The sequence below is a fragment of the Heterodontus francisci genome, chromosome 32 (genome assembly GCF_036365525.1).
Source record: "Heterodontus francisci isolate sHetFra1 chromosome 32, sHetFra1.hap1, whole genome shotgun sequence".
NCBI lineage: Eukaryota > Metazoa > Chordata > Chondrichthyes > Heterodontiformes > Heterodontidae > Heterodontus > Heterodontus francisci.
The window spans coordinates 7849141-7874541 of NC_090402.1; the positions used below are offsets into that span (position 1 = coordinate 7849141).

A 25401-nucleotide genomic window follows, 5' to 3' on the forward strand; every position below is an offset into this window, starting at 1 on the left:
TTGCAGCCCCTGTCACAAGACGAATCCCACTGCTCTCACTATTTCTCGGGGAAAGAAGCAGTGTTTCTATTGCTCACAATTCCAGTTGTCCAGTAGAACTTTGCTGACCAGCAAAGGTGAGAAGATGGTGAGACTGCTTTAGACAGGCGCTCATTTTAGTAAAAAAAAAATTGCCTTGAAAGTGTCAGCTGTGGCTCAGGGAATCGCACAGCCGCCTCTGAGTCCAGATTGGGGATTCAGGTCTCCTCTCCAGACACTTGAGCACATAGTCCAGGCTGACACACACCCAGTGCAGTACTGAGGGAGTGCTGCACTGCCGGCAGTGCCATCTTTTAGATGAGACGTTAAACTGAGGCTCTGACTGCCCTCTTAGGTGAACGTAAAAGTTTCCGTGTTCACAATGTTGAAGAGCAGGGAAATTCTTTCCAATGCCTTGCCCAATATTTATTCCTCAACCAACATGACTTTGTTTTTTAAAAAGTAGGTCATCCGGTCATTATCAGGTTGCTGTTTGTGGGAGCTTGCTGTGCGCAAATTGGCTGCTGCTTGTCCATTACAACGCTTCAAAAATATTTCATTGGCAGTAAAGGGCTTTGGGACGTTCTGAGGTGGTGAATAGCTGCTATATAAATGCAAGTTCGTTCTTATTGCTGAATGCAATCATGTGACCATTTTCAGCCTCGGGTTGGAAATTTCCAATTTAATTCAACCGCCCCCATCATATTCTGTACTTGACAAGTTGCTGCCGGTTGGTCTGCTGTGGTAATTGGAACTGTGGGAGATAATACTGCTTGAGTTTAACATAGAATGAGCATCACAGAAACAGGCCATTCGGCCCATCTCATCAATGCCAGTGTTTATGCTCCACACGAGCCTCCTCCCACCCCCTCTTCATCCCACCCTATCAGCATAACCTTCTATTCCTTTCTCCCTCATGTGTTTATCCACTTCCCCTTAAATGTATACATATTATTCACCACAACCACTCCCCATGGTAGCGAGTTCCACATTCTCAATACTCTCTGGGTAAAGAAGTTTCTCCTGAATTCCCGATTGGATTTATTAGTGACTGTCTTATATTTATGGTCCCTAGTTCTGCTCTCTCCCACAGGTGGAAACGTCATCCCTGTGTCTACCTTATCGAGCCTTAAACCTTAAAGACCTCTATCAGGTCATTTCCCCATCTCCCACCCCCCATCTCAGTTTTCTCTTTTCCAGAGAAAAGAGCCCCAGCCTGTTCAATCTTTTCAATTAGTTATAACCTCTCAGTTTTGGTATCATCCTTGTAAATGTTTCTTGCACTGTCTCCAGTGCCTCCGTATCCTTTTTGTGCGATGTTTGGTTTGGTTCAATATGCATTAAATCCCACTCAGTTTATCCCACGCTATCTCACACATCTGTGATGTAAAATTTATTCCAACCTCTCTAACTTTATGAATTCTTGTGATGGAAAATATTTGTAACGACAATAAATATCTGGTAGTGAATGGAAACCCTTGTGTCGTGATTTCAATGTTCTGTGCAGGGTGAATGATTGGAAGGCCGGTACATTTCACAGTTAAAAATAAAATAATCAGACTTCTGTACATCTTTAGATATGACAGAAACAACTTGTAAACGGAGGTGTGTCTGTCTCTTCAGGGGTGTATATTACAAACAGCTGGCAGCAACACTGTACCTCGCTTGTTGAAGGACTCATTGTTGTCGTGTTAGTGTGTGTCTGTATTCAATGCTGAAATCAGCTGTGCTTTTTGAAGTGTTAGTTGGGGCTCAGTGGGTAGCACTCTTGCCTCTGAGTCAGAATGTTGTGGGTTCAAATCCCACTCCAGAGACTTGAGCACAAAAATCTAGGTGTAGAGGGAGGTGCTATCTTTAGGATAAGACATCATCTGCACTTGAAGGTGTTTGTAAAAGATCCCATGGTACCATTTTGAAAAGCAGGGGTGTTCTCCCCATTGTCCTAGCACAATATCTATCCCTCTAAGACTCAGTAAGACTGATTATCTGGTCATTATCACATTGCTGTTTGTGGGATCTTGCTGCGCACAAATTGGCTGCAGTGTTCCCTCCATTACAACAGTGACTACACTTCAAAAGTGCTTCATTGGCTGGAAGGTGCTTTGGGAGGTCTTGAAAGGAGTTATACAAATCCAAGTTCATTCTTTCTTTCAAGCCTTCCCCTGTTGGCACTTGGCCAGCTATAATGCAACAGGAGGCATTTATCAATCCATTTAAACTCATGGTATTCAGGTATCCTGCCTGAAGAGGAGGGGGACACCTCATTAACAAATTTAAACTGGGCTCCAACAGTACAATTGGGAACCTGATAGATATTCTACAGATGCTGCATGGATTTGCCATTTCTAGGGAAACATGGCAATGAGTCATAGTCATAGAGTCACAGAGCTATACAGCACAGAAACAGGCCCTTCAGCCCATCGTGTCCACACCAGCCATCAAGCACCTAACTATTCTAATCTATTTTCCAGCACTTGGCCCGTAGCCTTGTATGCTATGGCATTTCAAGTGCTCATCTAAATACTTCTTAAATGTTGTGAGGGTTCCTGCCTGTACCACCTCTTCAGGTAGTGTGTTCCAGATTCCAACCACCCTCTGGGTGAAAACAATTCTCCTCAAATCCCCTCTAAACCTCCTGCCCCTTACCTTAAATCTATGCCCCCTACACTTTCTATACTCCTCTAGTGCTTCCGCTGTTTCCAGAACTCTGAATCTGCCATAAGCCTCCTTTTTTTTCCTGATCCAATCCTCTATATCCCTTGACATCCAGGGTTCCCTGGACTTGTTGGTCCTACCCTTCATCTTAACGGGTACATGTTGGCTCTGAACAACAAGTCCAGGGAACCCTGGATGTCGAGGGATATAGAGGATTGGATAAAGAAAAAAAAGGAGGCTTATGGCAGATTCAGAGTGCTGAAAACAGCGGAGGCACTAGAGGAGTATAGAAAGTGTAGGGGGGTACTTAAAAAAGTAATTAGGAGAGCGAAGAGGGGACATGAAAAAACACTGGCGGGCAAGATAAAGGAAAATCCTAAGGCGTCTTTGAATGACTCCCACTGGTCTGATGTAGACTTTCCTACAAGTAGCTGCTCCCTGTCCACTTTAGCCAGATCCTGTTTTATCATCTTAAAATCGGCCTTGCCCCAATTCAGTACCTTTATTTCCGGACCATCTTTGTCCTTTTCCATAACTACCTTAAATCTTACAGAGTTATGGTCACTATCCCCGAAATGCTCCCCCACTGACACTTCTACCACTTGTCCGGCTTCATTCCCCAAGATTAGGTCCAGTACCGCCCCTTCTCTTGCAGGACTTTCTACGTACTGGCTCAAAAACCTCTCCTGGATGCACTTTAAGAATTCCACCCCCTTTAAGCCTTTTACACTAAGACTATCCCAGTTGATATTGGGGAAGTTGAAATCCCCTACTATTATTACCCTATTATTTTTACACCTCTCTAAGATTTGTCTACATATCTGTTCCTCTATCTCTCCTTGACTGTTTGGAGGTCTGTAGTACACTTCCAGCCAAGTGATTGCCCCCTTTTTGTTTTTAAGTTCTACCCATATGGCTTGATTTGAGGAACCTTCTAAGATATCATCACTCCTTACTGCAGTAATTGACTCCTTGATTAACAGTGCAATGCCACCTTTTACCCCCCCTCCCCCGTCAGTCTGAAGATTCTATGCCCTTGAATATTGAGCTGCCAGTCCTGCCCCTCCCTCAACCATGTCTCTGTGATAGCAATAATATCATAATGCCATGTGCTAATCAACGCCCTCAATTCATCTGCCCTACTAGTAAGATTCCTTGCATTAAAATAGATGCAATTTTTCACTTGTGCCTTAACAGGTCTATATTTGCTCTGCCTTCCAGACTGACTCAGTTTCTCTTCTTTATTTGACTGTGCATCACCCCCTACTGTGCTTCCACTCTGTATCCCATCCCCCTGCAAAATTAGTTTAAACCCCCACCAACAGCACCAGCAAACCTCCCAGCAAGGATGTTGGTCCGATTCCGGTTCAGGTGCAACAAGTCCAACTTGTACAGGTCCCACCTTTGCCAGAAACAGACCCAGTGATCCAGGAAACTAAAGCCTTCCCTCCTGTACCACCACTTCAGCCATGCATTCATCTGCTCTATCCTCCTATTCCTATACTCACTAGCACGTGGCACCGGGAGTAATCCAGAGATTGCAACCTTTGAGGTCCTGCTTTTTAATCAGCTACCTAGCTCCCTAAATTTTTGTTGCAGGACCTCATCCCTCTTTCTACCTATGTCGTTGGTACCAATGTGTACCACGACCTCTGACTGTTCACTCTTCAGAATGTCCTGCTGCCGCTCCGAGACATCCTTGACCCTAGCACCAGGGAGGCAACATACCATCCTGGAGTCTCGTTTGTGGCCACAGAAATGCCTGCCTGTTCCCCTTACAATTGAATCTCCTATCAGTATGGCTCTCCCACTCTTTTTCATCCCCTCCTGTGTAGCAGAGCCATCTCCCTCCCTGAGTGTCTCCCTCCCTGGGTGTCTCCCTCCCTGGGTGTCTCCCTCCCTGGGTGTCTCCCTCCCTGAGTGTCTCCCTCCCTGGGTGTCTCCCTCCCTGGGTGTCTCCCTCCCTGGGTATCTCCCTCCCTGGGTGTCTCCCTCCCTGGGTGTCTCCCTCCCTGAGTGTCTCCCTCCCTGGGTATCTCCCTCCCTGGGTGTACCTACTGCATACAAACTGGAATGGTTCAAGAATGTGTCTCACCAACACCTTCTCATAGGCAATTAATTCCGATCTTGCCCGCAGTCCGATAATGAATACATTTTTAAAATGTGTCATTTCCAGCACTCCTTGTGGGCCATGCAGGAGGAACAGGAGTGTTTGTTTCCCCAAGGCCCCTCACCCTCTGCCGATCGTGTCCTGTCTCTTGATCCTGACGTTAACCAACTCACCCATCACACCTCCCAGCCTGATCACCAACCTTCCGCACCCCCCCCCCCGACGCCCGATCATGGGGCTGTCCCCAAAGGTCTTTGGTTTCCACTGGTTTTCCCGCCTGTCAGTTTGTCTGTCTGCTGGGCAGGAAACGGAAGGAAGAATGATAATGTGGCTCTGCCAGTTAAATCTGGCAGGGTCTTGGTGTCCGAGGCCTTGTCCCATTCTTCGACCGTTTTCAGTCTTCCTGCACCCTTTCAGTGAGCAAGTGGAACAGGCTCTGTAGGGACACAGTGGAAGCAGTTAGTATTGATGCATTCAAAATGCAGATTAGATAGCTTTCTTGCAGAAATGACATTTTGGGATACAGAATACAAGTAATTTGAGACATGACGTGATGAGTGTAATGTGCTTGAGATGAACTTTGGACCTATGGTTCCCAAAACTCTTCACAACTGGGGGTTTTCCTCACTCTCTGTCTGTGTCAGTTGTAGACTAATTGATAGAGATTGCTGACTGTTATTAGACAACAAATCCATTATCAATGTAACATGGGACCATCAAGATGGTAGAAAGTGAGCTGGATCGACATTGGTCTTTTTTCCACCACTATCTCTAATTTATCCTTTTTCCACAGGATCCTGTGGGATCGGCCTCCGGTTTTCAGGTAATGGGGAGGGGATGAGTGTGGGAGGGTGTCAGATGGGGGAATGGGGGACAGGAGGAGGCTGAACTGGGTCAGAGGTATAGGAGGGGAATGGGGAATAGGGGAGTGAGAGGGATGGGGGGAGGGGAATAGGGAGTCGGGGAAGCGAGTGGGACGAGGGGGAGGGAAATGGGGAGTCGGGGAATGAGGTGGAATGAAATGGGGAGTGGGGGAGTGAGGAGGGATGGGGAACGAGGGAGCGATGGGGAGGGGAGTGGAGAGTGGTAGAGCAAGGGTTTTGAGGGGAGGGTTGTTGACCCTCAAACTAGGGTGTCAACCGACGTGGTGGACAAAAGACACCTGCACGAGATACTTCGTATAAACACTTTTATTGATACTTAAATCACTTATTAAGCTACTCATTATTTCACTTGTTAAACTACTTATAAGTTGTTACAATAAATCACAAGACTCATGGCTTGGACTTAAATACTACCCATTGCGAGGCAAGGTGATCAGTCTCCCTCCCGATGGGTTCTCTTCACTGAATCCCGGACTCAGGGTTCCCTTTCCGCGATGGTTGTTCCTGCAGGTCTTCGCTGTGGAGGTTCCTAGCCTCCCCTTTTTATCCAGTTGTTCCCAGCATCAAGAATGTCCTCAGTCACGTACACCCATGACTTGCAGTCATCTGTTTGCTTAGCTACTAGTTACAAGACAATATACATTTGCTGGCCTTGTTCTTCTTATCTATCCTTGTCTAGCAATCTTCACAACCGCAGCAGTCTCACACATCTTATCACACACTTCCTATTCAGCAGGCTGGGTTCATTCAATTGCAACTGCAGCTGTTTCACAGTCCTTGTCCTTGTGTAAGGCTGGCTATTTTTCCCTTCATGCTTTGCAGATGTTAGCCATCCGGCTACAGTCCCCCCTTTGATCCATTAATCGTTAGTGAATTGGATCATAAAGGAGCCCTGATCATATCCCACCTCGTGACAGCAGATATTCAAGTCCATGCTGTGCTACATTTAGTTATATCTATCATTCGTTTGCGTTATCGCACATACCAGTCCATTTCCAACTTTCCTTCCATTTCAACTTTCCAATGTTTAAACATAATTATATTATACATTTGATACATCAAAATCACAATCATATCAATAATCACAATGTGTGAAACAATTCTTATCCACAGATGTATCTGTATGTTGGTATCCCAATTCAAAATATTATCCCACCAGATGGTTACTCTAATCGTTTCAATCTTTCGTTTATGTCGACCAACTCCGTCTTTCCTACTCTGGTTGGTATTTGTGGGTTGAAACAGAACATACTGTTGCTCACCGGACAAGCCCGATTATGCCCATACTGGTACTCCTTCGCTGTGGTGGTTAAGCAATATTTCCCCTTTCCCATATAGGCCACATGGGTTAGCCCTGACAATACTTTCCTAGTTTCCATGGTGCAATCCACAGTGGCATTAAATCCACATTCTGACTCTGCTGTTTTATATGTAGGATGAGGACATATGACCACCTGGTTTTCCAGACTACACTCAGACAATGTTGTTCCAACTATCTCTTTTCCAATTTTCACAACATAGGGTATTATATCATAATATTTTATGTAATTTTTTTCTCCTTATCACCCCTTTATTTTCTACTTCGTATCATTGCGTCCCTAACTTATCTCTTGGAATTACAGGTATTCCCAACACTACTCCAATACTCATAGATCTTGTATTTACACACTCCTGACCTTTCCATACCTTAACAAGTTTTCTGAGTTGGCACCTGGTAATTTTATCATTTGTGTGACAAGTTTAGTCCTCCAGCTGGGTGTCATTTATCCAAACTGGTGCCTGTCCTGCATCAATTTGCCTCACATTTTCCCTCGTTTGTTCTAACAACCATGAACCGTACGTACTACAAACACATTCATTACTCTCTCATCACCGAATTCTTGTCCCAGCAATTGTTGCAGTAATACCTCATACAACTCTCGGGTCTTCTCAGGCCATCAGTCTGAGATATTCAATATTACCGGTACCAACTCAGGCTGTATATTATCAGATACAATTTTATTAGTTTTTATTATCGCAAGTCCAATTTCTGGTCCTGCAGTTAAGGCAGGTCAAGGGAGATCAGTCACTTGTGGCTGCTGGGTTGTAACCTGACTCGTTGGTAATTCGGATGTGAGGATAACCGTGGGGGTTGGTGCTTCTTGCCTGGTTAATCTCACAACCTGGAATAGGAACTGTCCTTTTTATTATTTTCCCAACACTATAGAGCCAATAGCCCCTATCGTTGTGTGGTTTCACATATATGGATCCGTTTCTACAGCCTTTATCATCGCACTGCCATACAGGGAACATGGGGCCCCCTGGTGTGTCCCTTAAGGTGGTTCCTTTTGGGCATTCAACACATACCCCCCACTGTCCAATAGTAACGTTTACAAGAATGACCCACCAGAATTCGTCCCTGAGTCTGGGACTTCCATCTTCCTGTACATGTAATCCGCATCCTGTCTGCCTAATCCCATCCTCCGCTGTAGAGGAACCGTCAACAAAAAATTTTGATTGCTGGCTCCTTACCCTTGTACACCCCCCCAATGATTTTGACACAAAAGTCCCTTTAGGGTCTTTGCTGTCAAAACCTGACGCTCATGGGGTTCGTCCTGGTAGATTAAATTGTCCACCAGGCATGTAGTAGTTCTTTTTTAGGAGATCATATAAAGGGCTGCTTTTAAGGTAAATCCAGCAATATGGTTCCTGTGATACCCAACAAGGCCCAAACATGATCTTAGAGCGTTAATATTTTGAGGTAGAGGGAGTTCGGGGATTGTCTGTACTCGCATCTGCTCTGTCTCCTGCTTTCTCTGTGTTATTACTATTCCCAAATAGGAAACCTTTCTTTCATTATCTGTGCCTTTTTAGGGTTAACTTTCACTCCGACCTTCCAGATGAGTTCTTAAATGTCAGATAAATTTCCATTTGAATGCTTTAAATGACCACTCATATCAATTAAATTTTGTTTATCTTTTCCAATTTCTTATGCCCAGACTTGGTGGTATTGCATTTTATTTACATTAAAGACAGAGGTGCTTACAACTATCTCTCCTTCTATTTATTTAATTTTATTTAGAGATACAGCACTGAAACAGGCCCTTTGGCCCACTGAGTCTGTGACGACTAACGACCACCCATTTATACTAATCCTACATTAACCCCATATTCTCTACCACATCCCCACCATTCTCCTACCACCTACCTATACTAGGGGCAATTTACAATGGCCAATTTACCTATTAACCTGCAAGTCTTTGGCTGTGGGAGGAAACCGGAGCACCCGGCGGAAACCCACGCAGTCACAGGGAGAACTTGCAAACTCTGCACAGGCAGTACCCAGAATTGAACCCAGGTCGCTGGAGCTGTGAGGCTGCGGTGCTAACCACTGTGCCACTGTGCCCCCCAACATAATGTCTCAAGCACTTTGTCTCAGTGATAAAGATGCTGTGAAATTTGTTGTCTGCAATTAAGTTCTTAAATTCTTAAAGCTGCTGGATCTCTTGCTGTGGCATCAGTTCTCATGTGGCCTTGGAATCTACCTGTTTAAAAAAAAAACCAGAAAGAATCCATTGTGGCTCTGCCCCTGAGCCCAATGGGTTAATTTGTCCAATTATATCTGTCAATTTAGAAATGTAAGATTTAATAATGTCCAATATATATAAATTTTACTCTCAGCAATGCAAAAATTGTCTGGTGGATTAAATGGGAAAATAATAGCTGCAGTGGGGTTAATTTCTTTGCTTGTCTCCAAGGGAGGAGAGCAAAGCGTTCTAAGCTGCGTCACTTTACGTAAACTTTTTTTTCCAATCGAAAAGAACTACTCTCCATTTTAAACTTTTTTTTTTCAATTCTTTTGGTATCCTCAGGTTTGAAAACAACAAAATCGTTAGTAACATTATCAACTTCAAAGGAAAGCCTCTCCATCAGGAAAGACAGCATTTTAGTTTGAACTCCAATTGTTTCCAAACTTATTGCATCTTTTGTAAGAGGTTTCTAATCCAGGGATTTTTTTTATACAACAAAGATGATTCCAAATTCCAATTCACGGCAATAAACATTTAAAAATCAAAACTGCCAATGTTATATGAGCAAGCCTTATGTCCAGAATTAAAGACTCCCTCAAAACCTGACATAATAAACTTGAAAGTTCATTGTGGCCACAAATGAAATTTCCAGTTTTCTCAACTTAACAGGTCAGTTAACTTTAATAGTATAAACTTAACTCAGACTTATTAACATATAATACTTATTAACTAAACACAAAACAGAATAGCACGTGCTTTTTTTAAAGATAGGTAAATTATGTCCTTTTTCTTGTTCTTTCTTCAGGCGCCTTTTCAAATGACTGTAATAAAACCAAAAACTAAAGAAAACATTCTTTAACGTTCTTAAAGCAAAAAAATTTACACTAGCTTCTTAAACAAACTTTAAACAGATAGAATCTTTCCCATATCTCCTTTGTTGATCCTTCTCTCCCTTAAACCAATATCCAATTCCTGAAATTTGCTACTTAAAGCAGTCAGTAAAACATGTCTTTAATTTAAACTCCAAAAAAAACAAAAACAGATTTTAAACTGGAACTCCAAATAAAGCAGTGTTTAAACTTCAAATTGGATTTCTGCCAAACCTCTTCAGACCTTCAAGGCTGAAGCTTATCTCTTCGAAAATTGTTCATTGCCTTTTCACAGTTGCAAAACCAACTTTTAAAATAAAAAGAAAACTTTAATAACTTAAAATATAATTCAATTTTATATCCCATTCCTGGGTGCACAATCTTAAATTGAAATGAATACACTCAACAATCACTTTTCACACTTATTCAATTCCAAACAACTTAGAAAATTGATTCCTATAATGGGTTATGAATTCAAAGTACGAAAATCTGTGTTAAATTCCCTGTCCCGATTGAAATGAACACACACAAGTTCAACGAGTTCACAACCAAAACATGACTCATGGTTTACACAAAATACAGACGTGTAAAAATAGAACAAGTAACAGACTCATGCTTTCAACATGAAGGCCAGACAACAAAGAATTAACAACTGTCAGTTCTACAGAACACAAGCTGCACTTCTCAAGGACATTCCCTTCATTCGTGGAAGCTTCCAACATTCACACATTCGAATCAAAAGACACAGTAACTTGTTTTTACTCACTTGAAATTTCACTAAAACATAGTCTTTTTATGTCACTCTGCCATAAACCTAGTCAGTTCGGTCCCCTCGAGTTCCGCTTTTAACCTAACAATTTCCATTTCCTTTTCACACAAATCCCTCATACAACTGGCTATTGCTGTAGCCTTACTAAGCTTAGAGGTGCGTTTCGCTTGTTCTTTCCTAGTCTCTTCCCAGTGTTTCTGTCCAATGGGTCTCGGACCCTCAAAAAACATTTTCAGCATATTTGACCCACTTGGGCCATTTACGCTTTTTAGGTACTCCCGGAGCACCTCCTCCCAATCTGGACAGGCATCCATCATTCTGCTGTTTGTCCGGCACGTCGATGGGTCGGACAATGTGTGACTTTAAGGCGATCACTTAACCGTGCTCACCCGTGTACACCAAAGTCAGTTGACACCCAAGTTTGAGGGTCAAGATGGGGGGAATGGAGGATAGGTGGAGGGTGAACTGGGTCAGAGGTAGGGGAGGGGAATAGAGGAGTGAGAGGGATGGGGGAGGGGAATAGGGAGTGACGAAGTGAGTGGGACGAGGGGAAGGGGAGGGAGAGGGAAATGGGGAGTGGGGGAGTGAGGTGGAACAAAATGGGGAGTGGGGGAGTGAGGAGGGATGGGGAACGAGGGAGTGGTGGGAGGGGAGTGGAGAGTGGTGGAGCAAGGGTTTTGAGGGGAGGGGAATAGGGGAATAGGTGATAAGGGGAGGGGAATGGGGAGTGGGGGGGGGAGGGGAGTCAGGAAAATGAGGTAGGGGAATGGGAGAGTGAGGAAGATGAGGGAAGAGAGTTGTGGAGTGAGAGAGATGAGGGGAGGGGAATGGGGTTTGGGGGAGTGAGGAGGATGGACGGGAATGGGAAATGGAGAGGGAAAGGTGCAGCAGATGAGCAGTGTGGATGCCCAGGGAAGGGCGACCCAAGCCCTGCAGCTCCTCCTAGTCCACAGTGAATCATAAATAAACACACATCCTGTTGGTGAATAAAGATTGACTGAGGATACTCTACAGAATTACTGATTCTACATTTTCCAAAATGCTCAAAACATACGTTTCTGGTGATTTATGTTTTCAGTCGGATGCAGTGGCTGGGTTCCTACTCGAATTCAGTTTTTCTTGTCGTAACAACTGCAGTAGATTGTTAACATTGTTTATTCTGGCAGTGAGTCTTTCTGTGTGAACCAAACAAACTGCAGCATTTGCCCCGACAGTTGACGAAAAGTTCACTCTCTCTGAATGTTGCAGTACTTTGCTTGTAGAATAAATGACCCAGTTATAGAGACTGGAGCTTCCGCTGATGCAGAAACAACTCCTGGAAAACCATGTGCATTCAGCAGGGCCAACGGGGAAAGCAGAGTTAGACGCTGGGACATTATAGGTGGAACAGTGCAGGGATTGGTGACAGGGAGAGGAATCTGAGACGTGGGCCTGGATTTTATCATTCACTGCTAGGTGCAAAGCTAGCAGTAGCAGATTGCACACCCATAATACACCCTCTGCCCATCACACCCCTTCCTGTCACACCCCCTGCCCGTCACACCCCTTCCTGTCACACCCACTGCCGTCACACCCTTCCTGTCACACCCTCTGCCCATCACACCCCTTCCTGTCACACCCCCTGCCCGTCACACCCTCTGCCCGTCACACCCCTTCCTGTCACCACCCCTGCCTGTCACACCGCCTGCCTGTCACACCCCGTCCTGTCACACCGCTTCCTGTCACACCCTCTGCCCGTCACACCCCTTCCTGTCACACCCCTACTTGACACATCTCTATCCATCACACCCCTTCCCATCACACATGCCCTGTCACATTCCCTGCTTGTCACATATGCCCCTGTCACATATGCCTCATCACACATGTCCATCACCCCCCACCAGGTCACACACTCCCGGTCACAGTCCCTGGTCACACGCATCACATGCATTGCCTGTCACAAACACAGGCAGGTGTTAACACTCTGCCTCATGTTCCCTGCCATTAAATTCAATGACTGATCTGATACTGCCAGGTTTCTGGCTGGTGGCTGCAGCTAATGTCTTTCCTGGTCTACGGTGACTCAGTGGGTAGCACTCTGATCCTTGAGTTAAAAGGTTTGGGTTCAAGTCCCACGGCATAGGTTGAGAACAAAATCCAGACCGACGCACACAGTGCAGTACTAAGGGAGCGCTGCACTGCCAGAGGTGCTGTCTTTTAGTTGAGGTATTAAACCCTCTCAGGTTGATGTAAAAGATCCCATTGCACTATTTTGAAGAAGAGCAGGGGAGTGTCCTGGGCTAATATTTATCCCTCAATCAACATCACTAAAACAGATCATTATCACACTGCATTTTTTGTGGGATCTTGCTGTGTGAAAATTGGCTGCGCATTTCCTACATTATAACATGACTATACTTCAAAAAGTACTTAATTGGCTGTAAAGCCCCTTGGGACGTCTCAAGGTCATGAAAGGCGCTATATAAATACAAGTTCTTCCTTTCTTGACGACACTTCAAAAGTATTTCATTGATTGTAAAGGGTCTGATGATGGCCTGATGGGTGCTATAGAAATGCAAATTGTTTCATTCCTTTCAGCAAGCAACTTGTCCTTTATTGCAAGGGGATTGGAGTACAAGGAAAAAGAATTCTTGCTACATTTGCACAGGCCTTTGGTACTCGGGTATTGTGTACAGTTTGGTCTTCATATTTAAGGAAGGAAATACTTGCATTGGAGGCAGGACAGCGAAGGTTCACTAGATTGGTTCCTGAAGGTAGTCCTATGATGAGAGGCTGAGTAAATTGGGCCTATCTACTCTGGAGTTTAGAAGAATGAGAGGTGATCTCATTGAAACATACAAGATTTTGAAGGGGCTGGATAGGGTAGATACTGAGAGGTTGTTTCCCCTTGTGGAAGAATCTAGAACACGGGGGCACAGTCTCAGGATAAGGGGTCGATCATTTAGGGCTGCGATGAGGATAAATTTATTCGCTCAAAGAGTTGTAAATCTTTGGAATTCCCTACCCCAGAGGGCTGTGGATGCTCATCGTTGAATAGATTTTGAACTTCAAAAGGACAGAGACAAGTTGGTGGAATGTGTGGACCAGTGACAGATGAAGTTTAATGCGGAGAAATGTGAAGTCTTTTGTTTTGGTAGGAGGAACATAGAGAGAATATAAAATGAAGGGTACAGCTCTAAAGGGGGTGCAGGAGCAGAGGGACCTGGGTGTATATGTGCGTAAGTCATTGAAGGTGGCAGGACAGGTTGAGAGTGTGGTTAATAAAGCTTACAGTATCCTGGGCTTTATTAATAGGGGCATAAAGTACAAGAGCAAGGAGGTTATGTTGAACTTGTATAAGACACTAGTTCAGCCTCAGCTGGAGTATTGTGTCCAGTTCTGGGCGTCGTACTTTAGGAAAGACATGAGGGCATTGGAGAGAGTGCAGAAAAGATTCACTGGACTGATTCCAGTGATGAGGAACTTCAGTTATGAAGATAGATTGGAGAAGTTAGGACTGTTTTCCTTGGAGAAGAGAAGGCTGAGAGGTGATTTGATAGAGGTATTCAAAATCATGAGGGGTCTGGACAGAGTCGATAGAAAGAAACTGTCCCCACTCGTGAAAGGACCGAGAACGAGAGGGCAGAGTTTTAAAGTATTTGGTAAGAGAAGCAAAAGTGACATGAGGAAAAACTTTTTCATGCAGTGAGTGGTTAAGGTCTGGAATGCGCTGCCTGAGAGTGTGGTGGGGGCAGGTTCAATTGAAGCTTCAAAAGGAAATTAGACAGTTATATGAAAAGGAAGAATGTGCTGGGTTACAGGGAGAAGGCGGGGGTGTGGCGCTCAGTGAATTGCTCATTTAGAGAGCCGGTGCAGACACGATGGGCTGAATGGCCTCCTGTGCTGTAACAATTCTGTGATTCTATGATATTTAAGGCTGGGATAGACAGATTTTGGTTTCCGGGAATCAAGGGACATGGGGAGTGGGCGGAAAGTTGAATTGAGGGAGATCAGCTATGATCATATTGAATGGTGCAGCAGGCTCGAGGGGTCGAATGTTTACTCCTGCTCCTATTTCTTCTACTTCTCCTGTTTTCCAGTGGGTAAGGTGTCAGCACAGGGGCTGTACCTGTTCACCAACAATCTGCTCCTGTCCTTTTGTCCCAGCTCCCCAGGCCTGCGCTGCCGGTAGCGCTCCGCTAGGGGGCAGTGCAGGGGAGGCCCCGCCCCCTCTCTGCTGGAGCTGTCAATCACACCCGCGACGCTGCGTGACACGACGCCCTTTGTGACGTTCAAAGCTGGCGCCGGAAGTGATCCGCGGCCTTTTGGTGGGGAATCAACGGGCGAAATGGGGGAGAATCCGAGCAGCCCTCCCGAGAGGGAGATGAAGGTGAGGGAGGGAAGTAGGAGTGTGGGAGGGAGATGGAGGGAATGTAGGAGGGAGCTGGATGGAGGAAAGGAGGTGGAAGCGAGTGCGGGAGACAGATGGAGGGAGAGTGGGAGGGAGATGGAGGGAGAGTGGGAAGGAGATGGAGGGAGTGTGAGAAGGAGATGGAGGGAGTGTGGGAAGGAGATGGAGGGAGTGTGGGAGGGGGATGGAGGGAGTGCGGGAGGGAGATGGAGGGAGAGTGGGAAGGAGATGGAGGGAGTGTGAGAAGGAGATGGAGGGAGTGTGGGAGGGGGATGGAGGGAGTGCGGGAGGGAGATGGAGGGAGAGTGGGAAGGAGATGGAGGGAGTGTGAGAAGGAGATGGAGGGAGTGTGGGAGGGGGATGGAGGGAGTGCGGGAGGGAGAGTGGGAGGGAGAGTGGGAGGGAGATGGAGGGAGTGTGAGAAGGAGATGGAGGGAGTGTGGGAGGGGGATGGAGGGAGTGCGGGAGGGAGAGTGGGAGGGAGAGTGGGAGGGAGTGTGGGAAGGAGATGGAGGGAGTGTGGGAAGGAGATGGAGGGAGTGTGGGAAGGAGATGGAGGGAGTGTGGGAAGGAGATGGAGGGAGTGTGGGAAGGAGATGGAGGGAGTGTGGGAAGGAGATGGAGGGAGTGTGGGAAGGAGATGGAGGGAGTGTGGGAAGGAGATGGAGGGAGTGATGGAGGGAGTGCGGGAGGGAGATGGAGGGAGTGCGGGAGGGAGATGGAGGGAGTGCGGGCGGGAGAGCGGGAGGGAGATGGAGGGAGATGGAGGGAGTGCGGGAGGGAGTGCGGGAGGGAGTGCGGGAGGGAGAGCGGGAGGGAGAGTGGGAGGGAGTGTGGGAAGGAGATGGAGGGAGTGTGGGAAGGAGATGGAGGGAGTGTGGGAAGGAGATGGAGGGAGTGTGGGAAGGAGATGGAGGGAGTGTGGGAAGGAGATGGAGGGAGTGTGGGAAGGAGATGGAGGGAGTGTGGGAAGGAGATGGAGGGAGTGTGGGAAGGAGATGGAGGGAGTGTGGGAAGGAGATGGAGGGAGTGTGGGAAGGAGATGGAGGGAGTGTGGGAAGGAGATGGAGGGAGTGTGGGAAGGAGATGGAGGGAGTGTGGGAAGGAGATGGAGGGAGTGTGGGAAGGAGATGGAGGGAGTGTGGGAAGGAGATGGAGGGAGTGTGGGAAGGAGATGGAGGGAGTGTGGGAAGGAGATGGAGGGAGTGTGGGAAGGAGATGGAGGGAGTGTGGGAAGGAGATGGAGGGAGTGTGGGAAGGAGATGGAGGGAGTGTGGGAAGGAGATGGAGGGAGTGTGGGAAGGAGATGGAGGGAGTGTGGGAAGGAGATGGAGGGAGTGTGGGAAGGAGATGGAGGGAGTGTGGGAAGGAGATGGAGGGAGTGTGGGAAGGAGATGGAGGGAGTGTGGGAAGGAGATGGAGGGAGAGTGGGAGGGAGATGGAGGGAGTGCGGGAGGGAGAGAGATGGAGGGAGTGCGGGAGGGAGATGGAGGGAGTGCGGGAGGGAGATGGAGGGAGTGCGGGAGGGAGTGCGGGAGGGAGATGGAGGGAGTGCGGGAGGGAGATGGATGAAATGAGATGGATGGAGGGAGTGCGGGCGGGAGGGAGATGGAGGGAGAGCGGGAGGGAGATGGAGGGAGTGCGGGAGGGAGATGGAGGGAGAGCGGGAGGGAGATGGAGGGAGAGCGGGAGGGAGATGGAGGGAGGGAGATGGAGGGAGAGTGGGAGGGAGATGGAGGGAGTGCGGGAGGGAGATGGAGGGAGTGCGGGAGGGAGATGGAGGGAGAGTGGGAGGGAGTGTGGGAAGGAGATGGAGGGAGTGTGGGAAGGAGATGGAGGGAGTGTGGGAAGGAGATGGAGGGAGTGTGGGAAGGAGATGGAGGGAGTGTGGGAAGGAGATGGAGGGAGTGTGGGAAGGAGATGGAGGGAGTGTGGGAAGGAGATGGAGGGAGTGTGGGAAGGAGATGGAGGGAGTGTGGGAAGGAGATGGAGGGAGTGTGGGAAGGAGATGGAGGGAGTGTGGGAAGGAGATGGAGGGAGTGTGGGAAGGAGATGGAGGGAGTGTGGGAAGGAGATGGAGGGAGTGTGGGAAGGAGATGGAGGGAGTGTGGGAAGGAGATGGAGGGAGTGTGGGAAGGAGATGGAGGGAGAGTGGGAGGGAGATGGAGGGAGTGCGGGAGGGAGGGAGATGGAGGGAGTGCGGGAGGGAGATGGAGGGAGTGCGGGAGGGAGATGGAGGGAGTGCGGGAGGGAGATGGAGGGAGTGCGGGAGGGAGATGGATGAAATGAGATGGATGGAGGGAGTGCGGGCGGGAGGGAGATGGAGGGAGAGCGGGAGGGAGATGGAGGGAGAGCGGGAGGGAGATGGAGGGAGTGCGGGAGGGAGATGGAGGGAGATGGAGGGAGATGGAGGGAGGGAGAGTGGGAGGGAGAGTGGGAGGGAGAGTGGGAGGGAGAGTGGGAGGGAGAGTGGGAGGGAGAGTGGGAGGGAGAGTGGGAGGGAGAGTGGGAGGGAGAGTGGGAGGGAGAGTGGGAGGGAGAGTGGGAGGGAGAGTGGGAGGGAGAGTGGGAGGGAGTGCGGGAGGGAGATGGAGGGAGTGCGGGAGGGAGATGGAGGGAGTGCGGGAGGGAGATGGAGGGAGTGCGGGAGGGAGAGAGATGGAGGGAGTGCGGGAGGGAGATGGAGGGAGTGCGGGAGGGAGATGGAGGGAGTGCGGGAGGGAGATGGAGGGAGTGCGGGAGGGAGATGGAGGGAGTGCGGGAGGGAGATGGATGAAATGAGATGGATGGAGGGAGTGCGGGCGGGAGGGAGATGGAGGGAGAGCGGGAGGGAGATGGAGGGAGTGCAGGAAGGAGATGGAGGGAGTGCGGGAGGGAGTTGGATGGAGAGTTGGAGGGCCGGTGAATGGATAGGGAAAGAATTTGGGTGGACAAAAAATTTGTGGTACTTTCTGTATCACGAAAAATAAACTCACCATCTAGATCCAGAAGTCCCAGATGTTCAGTGAGAGGTTAAAATATGTTTAATAAAAACAAAACCTGGCCAATTTGGAGGGAAATGAAGGAGGTGATCAAAACTAGTCTAGAGATCCCACTGGCTCTGAAAGTGAAAATGCTGCACAGTACCAACTTTAATCAGTCAATCTTTGTGAGGTTATGTTTCTGCATCAGTGGAACTGAGCAGATGCTGTCTGAACCCTGTGGACTCCAAGTGGGGTGTGAATCTGGTTTTGTTATTATAGAGGATTAAATAGAGCAAGAGTGTGCACAGGTTGAGCGTGTATCATGGATTTTTCAGGCTACGTATAAAGTTTAATTTCTGCCTCTGTCAGGCTGCTGACACCAACAGATCTTGTGAGTTAAGATTTATCCACCAATGAGACAGCACCTTTGTCCCAACCAGAGAAATTCAAACAGTCCAAATCTGCGAATAAGAAACTGAGGCACTAGGAGGACTGAGTTGCCCAGGCTTTGTAGGCTGGGATTGCCAGGGTTGACCATGGGTTGTAGGCTTTTAGAATTTGTCAGTACAGAGGGGGGGGTATTCGGCCCATCATGCTCTTTGAAAGAACTATGCAATTAATCCCACTCTACTTGCTCTTTCCCCACAGACCTGCAAATGTTTCCCCTTCAATTATTTTTCCAATTCCCTTTTGGCACACCCAAGACGTAGAGTGTTGCATGTCCTATTTTATTGGACATAATTTATTTTATTATTCATTCATGGGATGTGAGCGTTGCTGGCAAGGCCAGCATTTATTGCCCATCTCTAATTGCCCTTAAGAAGGTGGTGGTGAGCTACCTTCTTGAACCGCTGTAGTCCATTTGGGGGAGTTACACCCACAGTACTGTTAGGAAGGCAGTTCCAGGATTTTGACCCAGTGACTGTGAAGGAACAGTGATATAGTTCCAAGTCAGGATGATGTGTGGCTTGGAGGGGAACTTGGTGGTGTTCCCATGCATCAGCTGCCCTTGTCCTAGGTGGTAGAGATCGTGGATTTGGAAGGTGCTGCCTAAGGAGCTTCTTGTACATGGTACACACTGCTGGCTGATTTTGCCTGCTATTGCTGCTTTATGTTGTTACACTGTTCCCCCCAGCATGTTGTCCAGGGATTGGTAACTTTTTTTTTTAAACCGAAGAGCCTTTTAAAAAAAAAAATTGCCAAAAATAACTGCAAGATGAAAATTCAGTATTTCTAAACCAAATACTTGGCAAATTGATAAATGTCTCTGGCATAATTTTCAGATATTATAAAATACATGTATTGAATTTATGTATCAATAGAAAAAAAATTAAATTAAGATAGACCTAACTCTGAATTATTCCCTTTTTTGACTTTTACTACAATTTTGTCAGTAAAGTAATCTTTAAAACAAACTATAACTTAATCTCGAGGAGCAACACCTGATCTTTCGATTAGGCACTCTTGTGGACTGAACATTGAGTTTAATAACTTCAGAGCATGACTGGCCTTTTTTTAATATTTAATTTTTTAACCATGTGCTGCTTTTCTTGTCAGAGTTGCTCATTACTCCACTATTAACACTCTCTCTGGACTAATGCTTTCTCTTTCACCACAAGCATTAACACACTCTTTGCCTTTGTCCCAGGACAGCTTTGTTATTTAATCTCTCCTGCCCTATCAAACACCTTCCCCTTTGTTCTCTCCCCATTCCCCTCCCCTTCACTTGCTTAAACCTAATTCTTTTCCAACCTGGTTCTTTTGCCAATTATCTTAAATCTGTGTCCTCTGGTTATCAACCCTCCTGCCACTGAAAATAAATTCTCCTTACTTCCTCCATCAACACCTCTATCAAATCTGCCCTTCACCTTCTTTGCTTTGAGTGAGTTACCCAGTTTCTCTAGTCTCTGCATAACTAGAAGTCCCTCATTCCTGATGCCGTTCTCGTAAATCTCTGCAGCACTGCCTCCAAGGTTTTGACATCCTTCCTAAAGTGTGATCAGAAATTGGACACAATACCTTTTTGTTTGAAAAGAAATCTCATTAAAATTTAAGATATGTCAAAACCCCAGCAGCTTGTCTGCACAATTTGTTTTCAACAATGCAGTATTTTAGGTCCTGAGTTCGAAAATTTGTTTACTGCTAATTTTAATTTAGATTAGAGATACAGCACTGAAACAGGCCCTTCGGCCCACCGAGTCTGTGCCGAACATCAACCACCCATTTATACTAATCCTACACTAATCCCACATTCCTACCAAACATCCCCACCTGTCCCTATATTTCCCTACCACCTACCTATACTAGTGACAATTTATAATGGCCAATTTACCTATCAACCTGCAAGTCTTTTGGCTTGTGGGAGGAAACCGGAGCACCCGGAGAAAACCCACACAGACACAGGGAGAACTTGCAAACTCCACACAGGCAGTACCCGGAATCGAACCCGGGTCCCTGGAGCTGTGAGTTTTGGTTCTAGTTTTGGTTTCATTTTCTTCGAAGTCCTAGGCGTGTTGTTAAATTTAAGCTCACTTGGTGAATCCGAGCTGTCTGCTCCTTTCTGTGAAACTATGCATTCATTTTAGTCTGTCCCCTGCACATTATGCTTTCAAAATGTAAGCCCGTGCAACTGAGTCCTGGCCTGGGGCAGTCCTGCTGTGTAACAAGTAATAGCACAGGCTCAGTATTGTATTCCTGAACTGGACAGAAGACAAAAGGCTCCAGCTTGAATCCCTGGTTAAGGCAAGGCCCCCCCCCCCCCCACCCCGTCCTCTCAGGTGGATGTAGAAGATCCCACAGCACTATTTGAAAAAGAGCATGGGAGTTCATCTCAATGTCCTGGCCGAGTCCTATTTGCAAAGCTCTTCTAGCTAACCTCCCCCTCCCCACCTCCGCCAAGCTCCAACCTGCACAAACTCCAGTTCCACAATTCTGCTGGCTGGAGCCTCTCCCTGACTAGGTTCTGCTTTGGTATTGCCCTGATCATCTTTTGTGCACTGTCCCATGATGAGAGGCTGAGTAAATTGGGCTTATATTCTCTGGAGTTTAGAAGAATGAGAGGTGATCTCCTCAAACGTGCAAAATTCTGAAGGGGCTTGACAGGGTAAACGCTGAGAGGTTGTTTCCCCAGGCTGGGGAATCTAGAACATGGGGGCAAAGTCTCTGGATAAGGGGTTGATTATTTAGGACTGAGATGAGGAGAAATTTCTTCAGTCAGAGGTTTGTGAGGTGTTGGAATTCTCTACCCCAGACAGTTGTGGGTGTTCCTCATTGAATATATTTAAGACAGAGATTGACAGATTTTTGGTCTCTCAGGCAGTCAAGGATATGGGGAGCGGGCACGAAAGTGGAATTGAGACAGAAGATCAGCCATGATCTTATTGAATGGCGGAGCAGGCTTGAGGGTCCGAATGGTCCACTCCTCCTATTTCTTATGTTCTCAATGCCTCGAATAAAATCCGCAGCTGAGTGGTGCCCCCTGCCTTTTCTTTAGCCTCCTGGCTAATGTCCTTTTGACTTTGGTTTGTGATCTACTCTGCATCTCTCCCAGCTCCGCTATCAGTGGCAGGAGCAACCCCCTGAAATTCTGTTCATAACCCCCTTGTCAAATCTCTCATTGCCTGCGAGTTCTCTGTCTAAGTCTTTGACTGTTGCTGTTGGTGATTGCTCCTAATCATTTTCCAGCTCACAATCAGTGTCTGTTTTATCCTTTATCCCTTTATAAAGATGTTTCAGGAAAGGTACTAAGGAAGTGCAAGTCTGTTACGGAATCGTACAGAAGGAGGCCATTCGCCCCATTGTGCCTGTGCCAGCTCTCTGAAAGAACTATCCATTTGGTCCCTGCTCTTTCCCATAGCCCTGTAAATTATCTCCCCTTCAAGTATTTATCCAATTCCCTTCTTTGTGGATTTTTGTTGTTGTATTGATGACACCATTTAAACGTTTGTTTCCTGTAGCCTTGTTTCAGGACTGCAGTTTAATAATCATTGCTGTCCCTGAGTTTTGAAAGCTGCTCTGTGTAACTTCCCTCCGCAGAATTTCCAGTTTCGTCAGATGAAGAAAATTCGTATCTTTGAGTCTCCGAAAGAGTTGCCGAAGGATAGGGTCAATCTCCTGACCTTGTCCAATAATTATGGACTGGTCTTTATGGGAGGCAATACTGGCCTGAAGATTCTCGGTAGTCAGTACGTTAGCTTGGCTGACAAGACAGAGGGGAGCATCAATACAATAAGTAGGTATATTTCACATCTTAATCTCCTCTTCCTTTTGCTTAAGGCCTGTGTGTGCTTCTTCAAGCAATCTTCTGTCCATCCTGGGCACTGTACCTTCGAAGGGCGAATGGCCTACTCCTGCTCCTATTTTCTATGTTTCTAAAGGATATATTGGCCTTGGAATGGGGTGGATTCTGAGGAGCGATTTCATGAACTAGGATTGCATGCCCTGAAACGCAGAATGTTAACGAGTGATTTGATTGTGGTTTTTAGAATTTTGAAAGGAATTAAGATGGAACCTTTTTGCTGCTGGGTTGTGGACAAATTAGATCCAGGCCATTCAGGAGCAAAGTTGGGGAACATTTCATCACGCAAAGGGTGGTAGAAATGTGGAACACTCTCCCATAAAAAGCAATAGATGCTGGGGCTCAATTAATATGTAATTGAAATGTGACTAATGGCGTATGAAAGGATATGGAGTCAAGGTTGGTGGATGGAGTTAAGTAATAGATCAGCCATAATCTTGTTGCATGGCAGGACGGGCTGGTGGGCTGAATGACCTCCTCCTGTTCCTCTGTGCTTGGACAATATGCAGCCCAGTTGCTGGCGAGATCAGGGCTGACAGCGGAGGAGCTGCAGTTGGTCCTGGGGCCTAAAGTCAGTTGGGGTTTGAGCGGGGGGGGGAGGGTGTGTGTCAAGGGTGCGCGTGGTGACGAAGATAGGGGCAAAAACAGTCCACATTAGCTGATTCTGATCAGTGTATATTGTCATGATATAGGGACATCCTGTAAAAGACTAGGTCGAGTGTCGGTTGTGATGATTTATGCAGTCGAATAGTCCACTTAAGTGTATCCCGCTCTCCACCGACTGCCTCAGCTAATTAAGATGCCAATCCACACAGATCAGCATAGTCTTGGGTTTAATCCCTGTTTTGTGTTGAGTTGACTGCCACGGTAACTACGATTGGCACTGGCTCTTTGGGTTTGGTGGCGTGTATCACACCAGGGCTCCTGTTTCCAGTTGCTGTCCAGTGACTGCTGCTTGATGTGTGTGGATGTCATAGACAGGGATGGGTCCAATACAGTCAAATAGCCCTGTAACAACTTCTCCAATCTCACACATGGAGAATAGTCACTTTGGTGAGTTATTGGAGTGTTCCTAGGAGCCATGAAGAAGGTGTCTCCCCTCGGGTGCATGTCAGTATTGCCAGGCGGTCTCCAGTACAGAAAGATCGAGAACCAATGTCTTTCCCTCCAACCCCAGGCAAGGATTGCCTCCTGGGATGAGGGAGAGGGAGAATAATGTTGGAAATCGATGGGGAGGCGAAAAAGAGTAAGCCCATTCCCTGTGCGGAGTTGTGCCTAAAGGTCTCAGGGGAACGGCTGTCCATTTTCAGGAGAGTGGTAGATGGAGCTAATCTAGAGAGAGGGATGTGACAAGTGCTATTCCTCAGGCCCTGTACTGGAGCCTCAGCTTTTCACCAGATATACTAATGACTTGGATGAAGGACCAAGCTGATGGTTTATAAGGCCTGTGTTCTCAGCACCCTGCTGTATGGCTGTGAAATGTGGACGACCTACAGCTACCAGGAAAAGAAGCTCAATAATTTCCATCTTCACTGTCTGCGGTGCATTCTGGGTATATCCTGGCAGGACAAAATCACAAACGCAGCACTCCTCTCAAAGGCAGAGCTCCCAAGTGTGTTGACACTAATCAAACAGAGGTGGCTTTAGTGGATCGGACACGTCCGCAGGATGGGAGACGGTCACATACCCAAGGACCTTCTGTATGGTGAGTTAGTCAGGACCAGATGACCAGTGGGGCGCCCAAAGCTCCGCTTCAAGGATCTTTGCAAGTGTGTCATGAAGGCCCCAGAGGTTGACTTTCGCACTTGAGTCTCTAGCTGGCGAAAGTGGGAAATGGCGACACATCCCATGGACTACCATGATAGCCAGTGGCTCCAGCAGCTCAGCAACAGATGCCAAAGTCAAAAACTCATCGTGTCACTTGGCAGCTTCACGTGCAGCACTTGTGGCAGGACCTGCCTCTCTAGGATTGGCCTTCGCAGCCATCAACAAAGGTGCACCAAGAGAAGACACTCCATCTAAATGGATTGTTGATGTGTGTCCATCATCTTTCGTAGATAGAAGGATACCAACTATTCAAGTTTGCAGATGACATTAAATTAGGAGGCACAATAAGTTGTGTAGTTGGGACCAGCAAGTTATAATAGACAGTCTAAGTGAGTGGACAGAACTGTGGCAAATGGAGTTCAAATGTGTGGAGGTATGGGGTCATTCACTTTTGATCTGAGAAAGACAAATGGGAATATTTTCTTAATGGTGAGCGCCTAGGAGCTGTGGAGGAGCAAAGGGATTTGGGTGACCGTTTAGGCAGATCAGTAAAAGCTGGTGCATAGGTGCTGAAAACTGAATGCAATACTGGCCTTTATTTCAAGGGGTTAAAATTCAAATGTGAGGAAGTGATGTTTCAGTTGTACAAAGTCTTGGTCAGACCCCATATGGAATTCTGTGTTCAATTCCGGGCACCAAACCTCAGGAAGGATATAATCATGGAAGGGGGCGTATTGTAGATTCATCAGAATGTTACTGGACCTTGGATGGTTAAATTAAGTTAAAGGCTGATGTGCCTTTCATATTGTCCTGGAATGAGGTGATGATACTTAGTAGCTTAGTCCACCAAAGCTACTAAGTATCATCACCTCATTCCATGACAATATGAAAGGCTCAATTCAGCATAGCGTCGCCTCATCAGACCCCTTTCCTATCCTGAGTGGCGTGGAACAGGGCTGTGTTCTCGCACCTACACTTTTTGGGATTTTCTTCTCCCTGCTGCTCTCACATGCGTTCAAGTCTTCAGAAGAAGGAATTTTCCTCCACACAAGATCAGATGGCAGGTTGTTCAACCTTGCCCGTCTTCGAGCGAAGACCAAAGTACGGAAGGTCCTCATCAGGGAACTTCTCTTTGCTGACGATGCTGCATTAACATCTCACACTGAAGAG

The 25401-nt window shown here is 46.9% G+C and overlaps 1 protein-coding gene across 1 annotated transcript in view; it reads left to right on the forward strand.

Moving 5' to 3' along the window:
- Positions 1-15102: 15102 nt before the first annotated feature.
- The window catches only part of LOC137347455 (nuclear pore complex protein Nup214-like), a 163338-nt gene continuing 153039 nt past the window's right edge, over positions 15103-25401 (forward strand). Inside the window, exons 1-2 of the mRNA XM_068011898.1 lie at positions 15103-15183; positions 22203-22398. Of these exons, the coding sequence (XP_067867999.1) occupies positions 15142-15183; positions 22203-22398 (238 nt within the window). The 5' untranslated portion in view covers positions 15103-15141. The remainder of the gene's footprint in view (positions 15184-22202; positions 22399-25401) is intronic.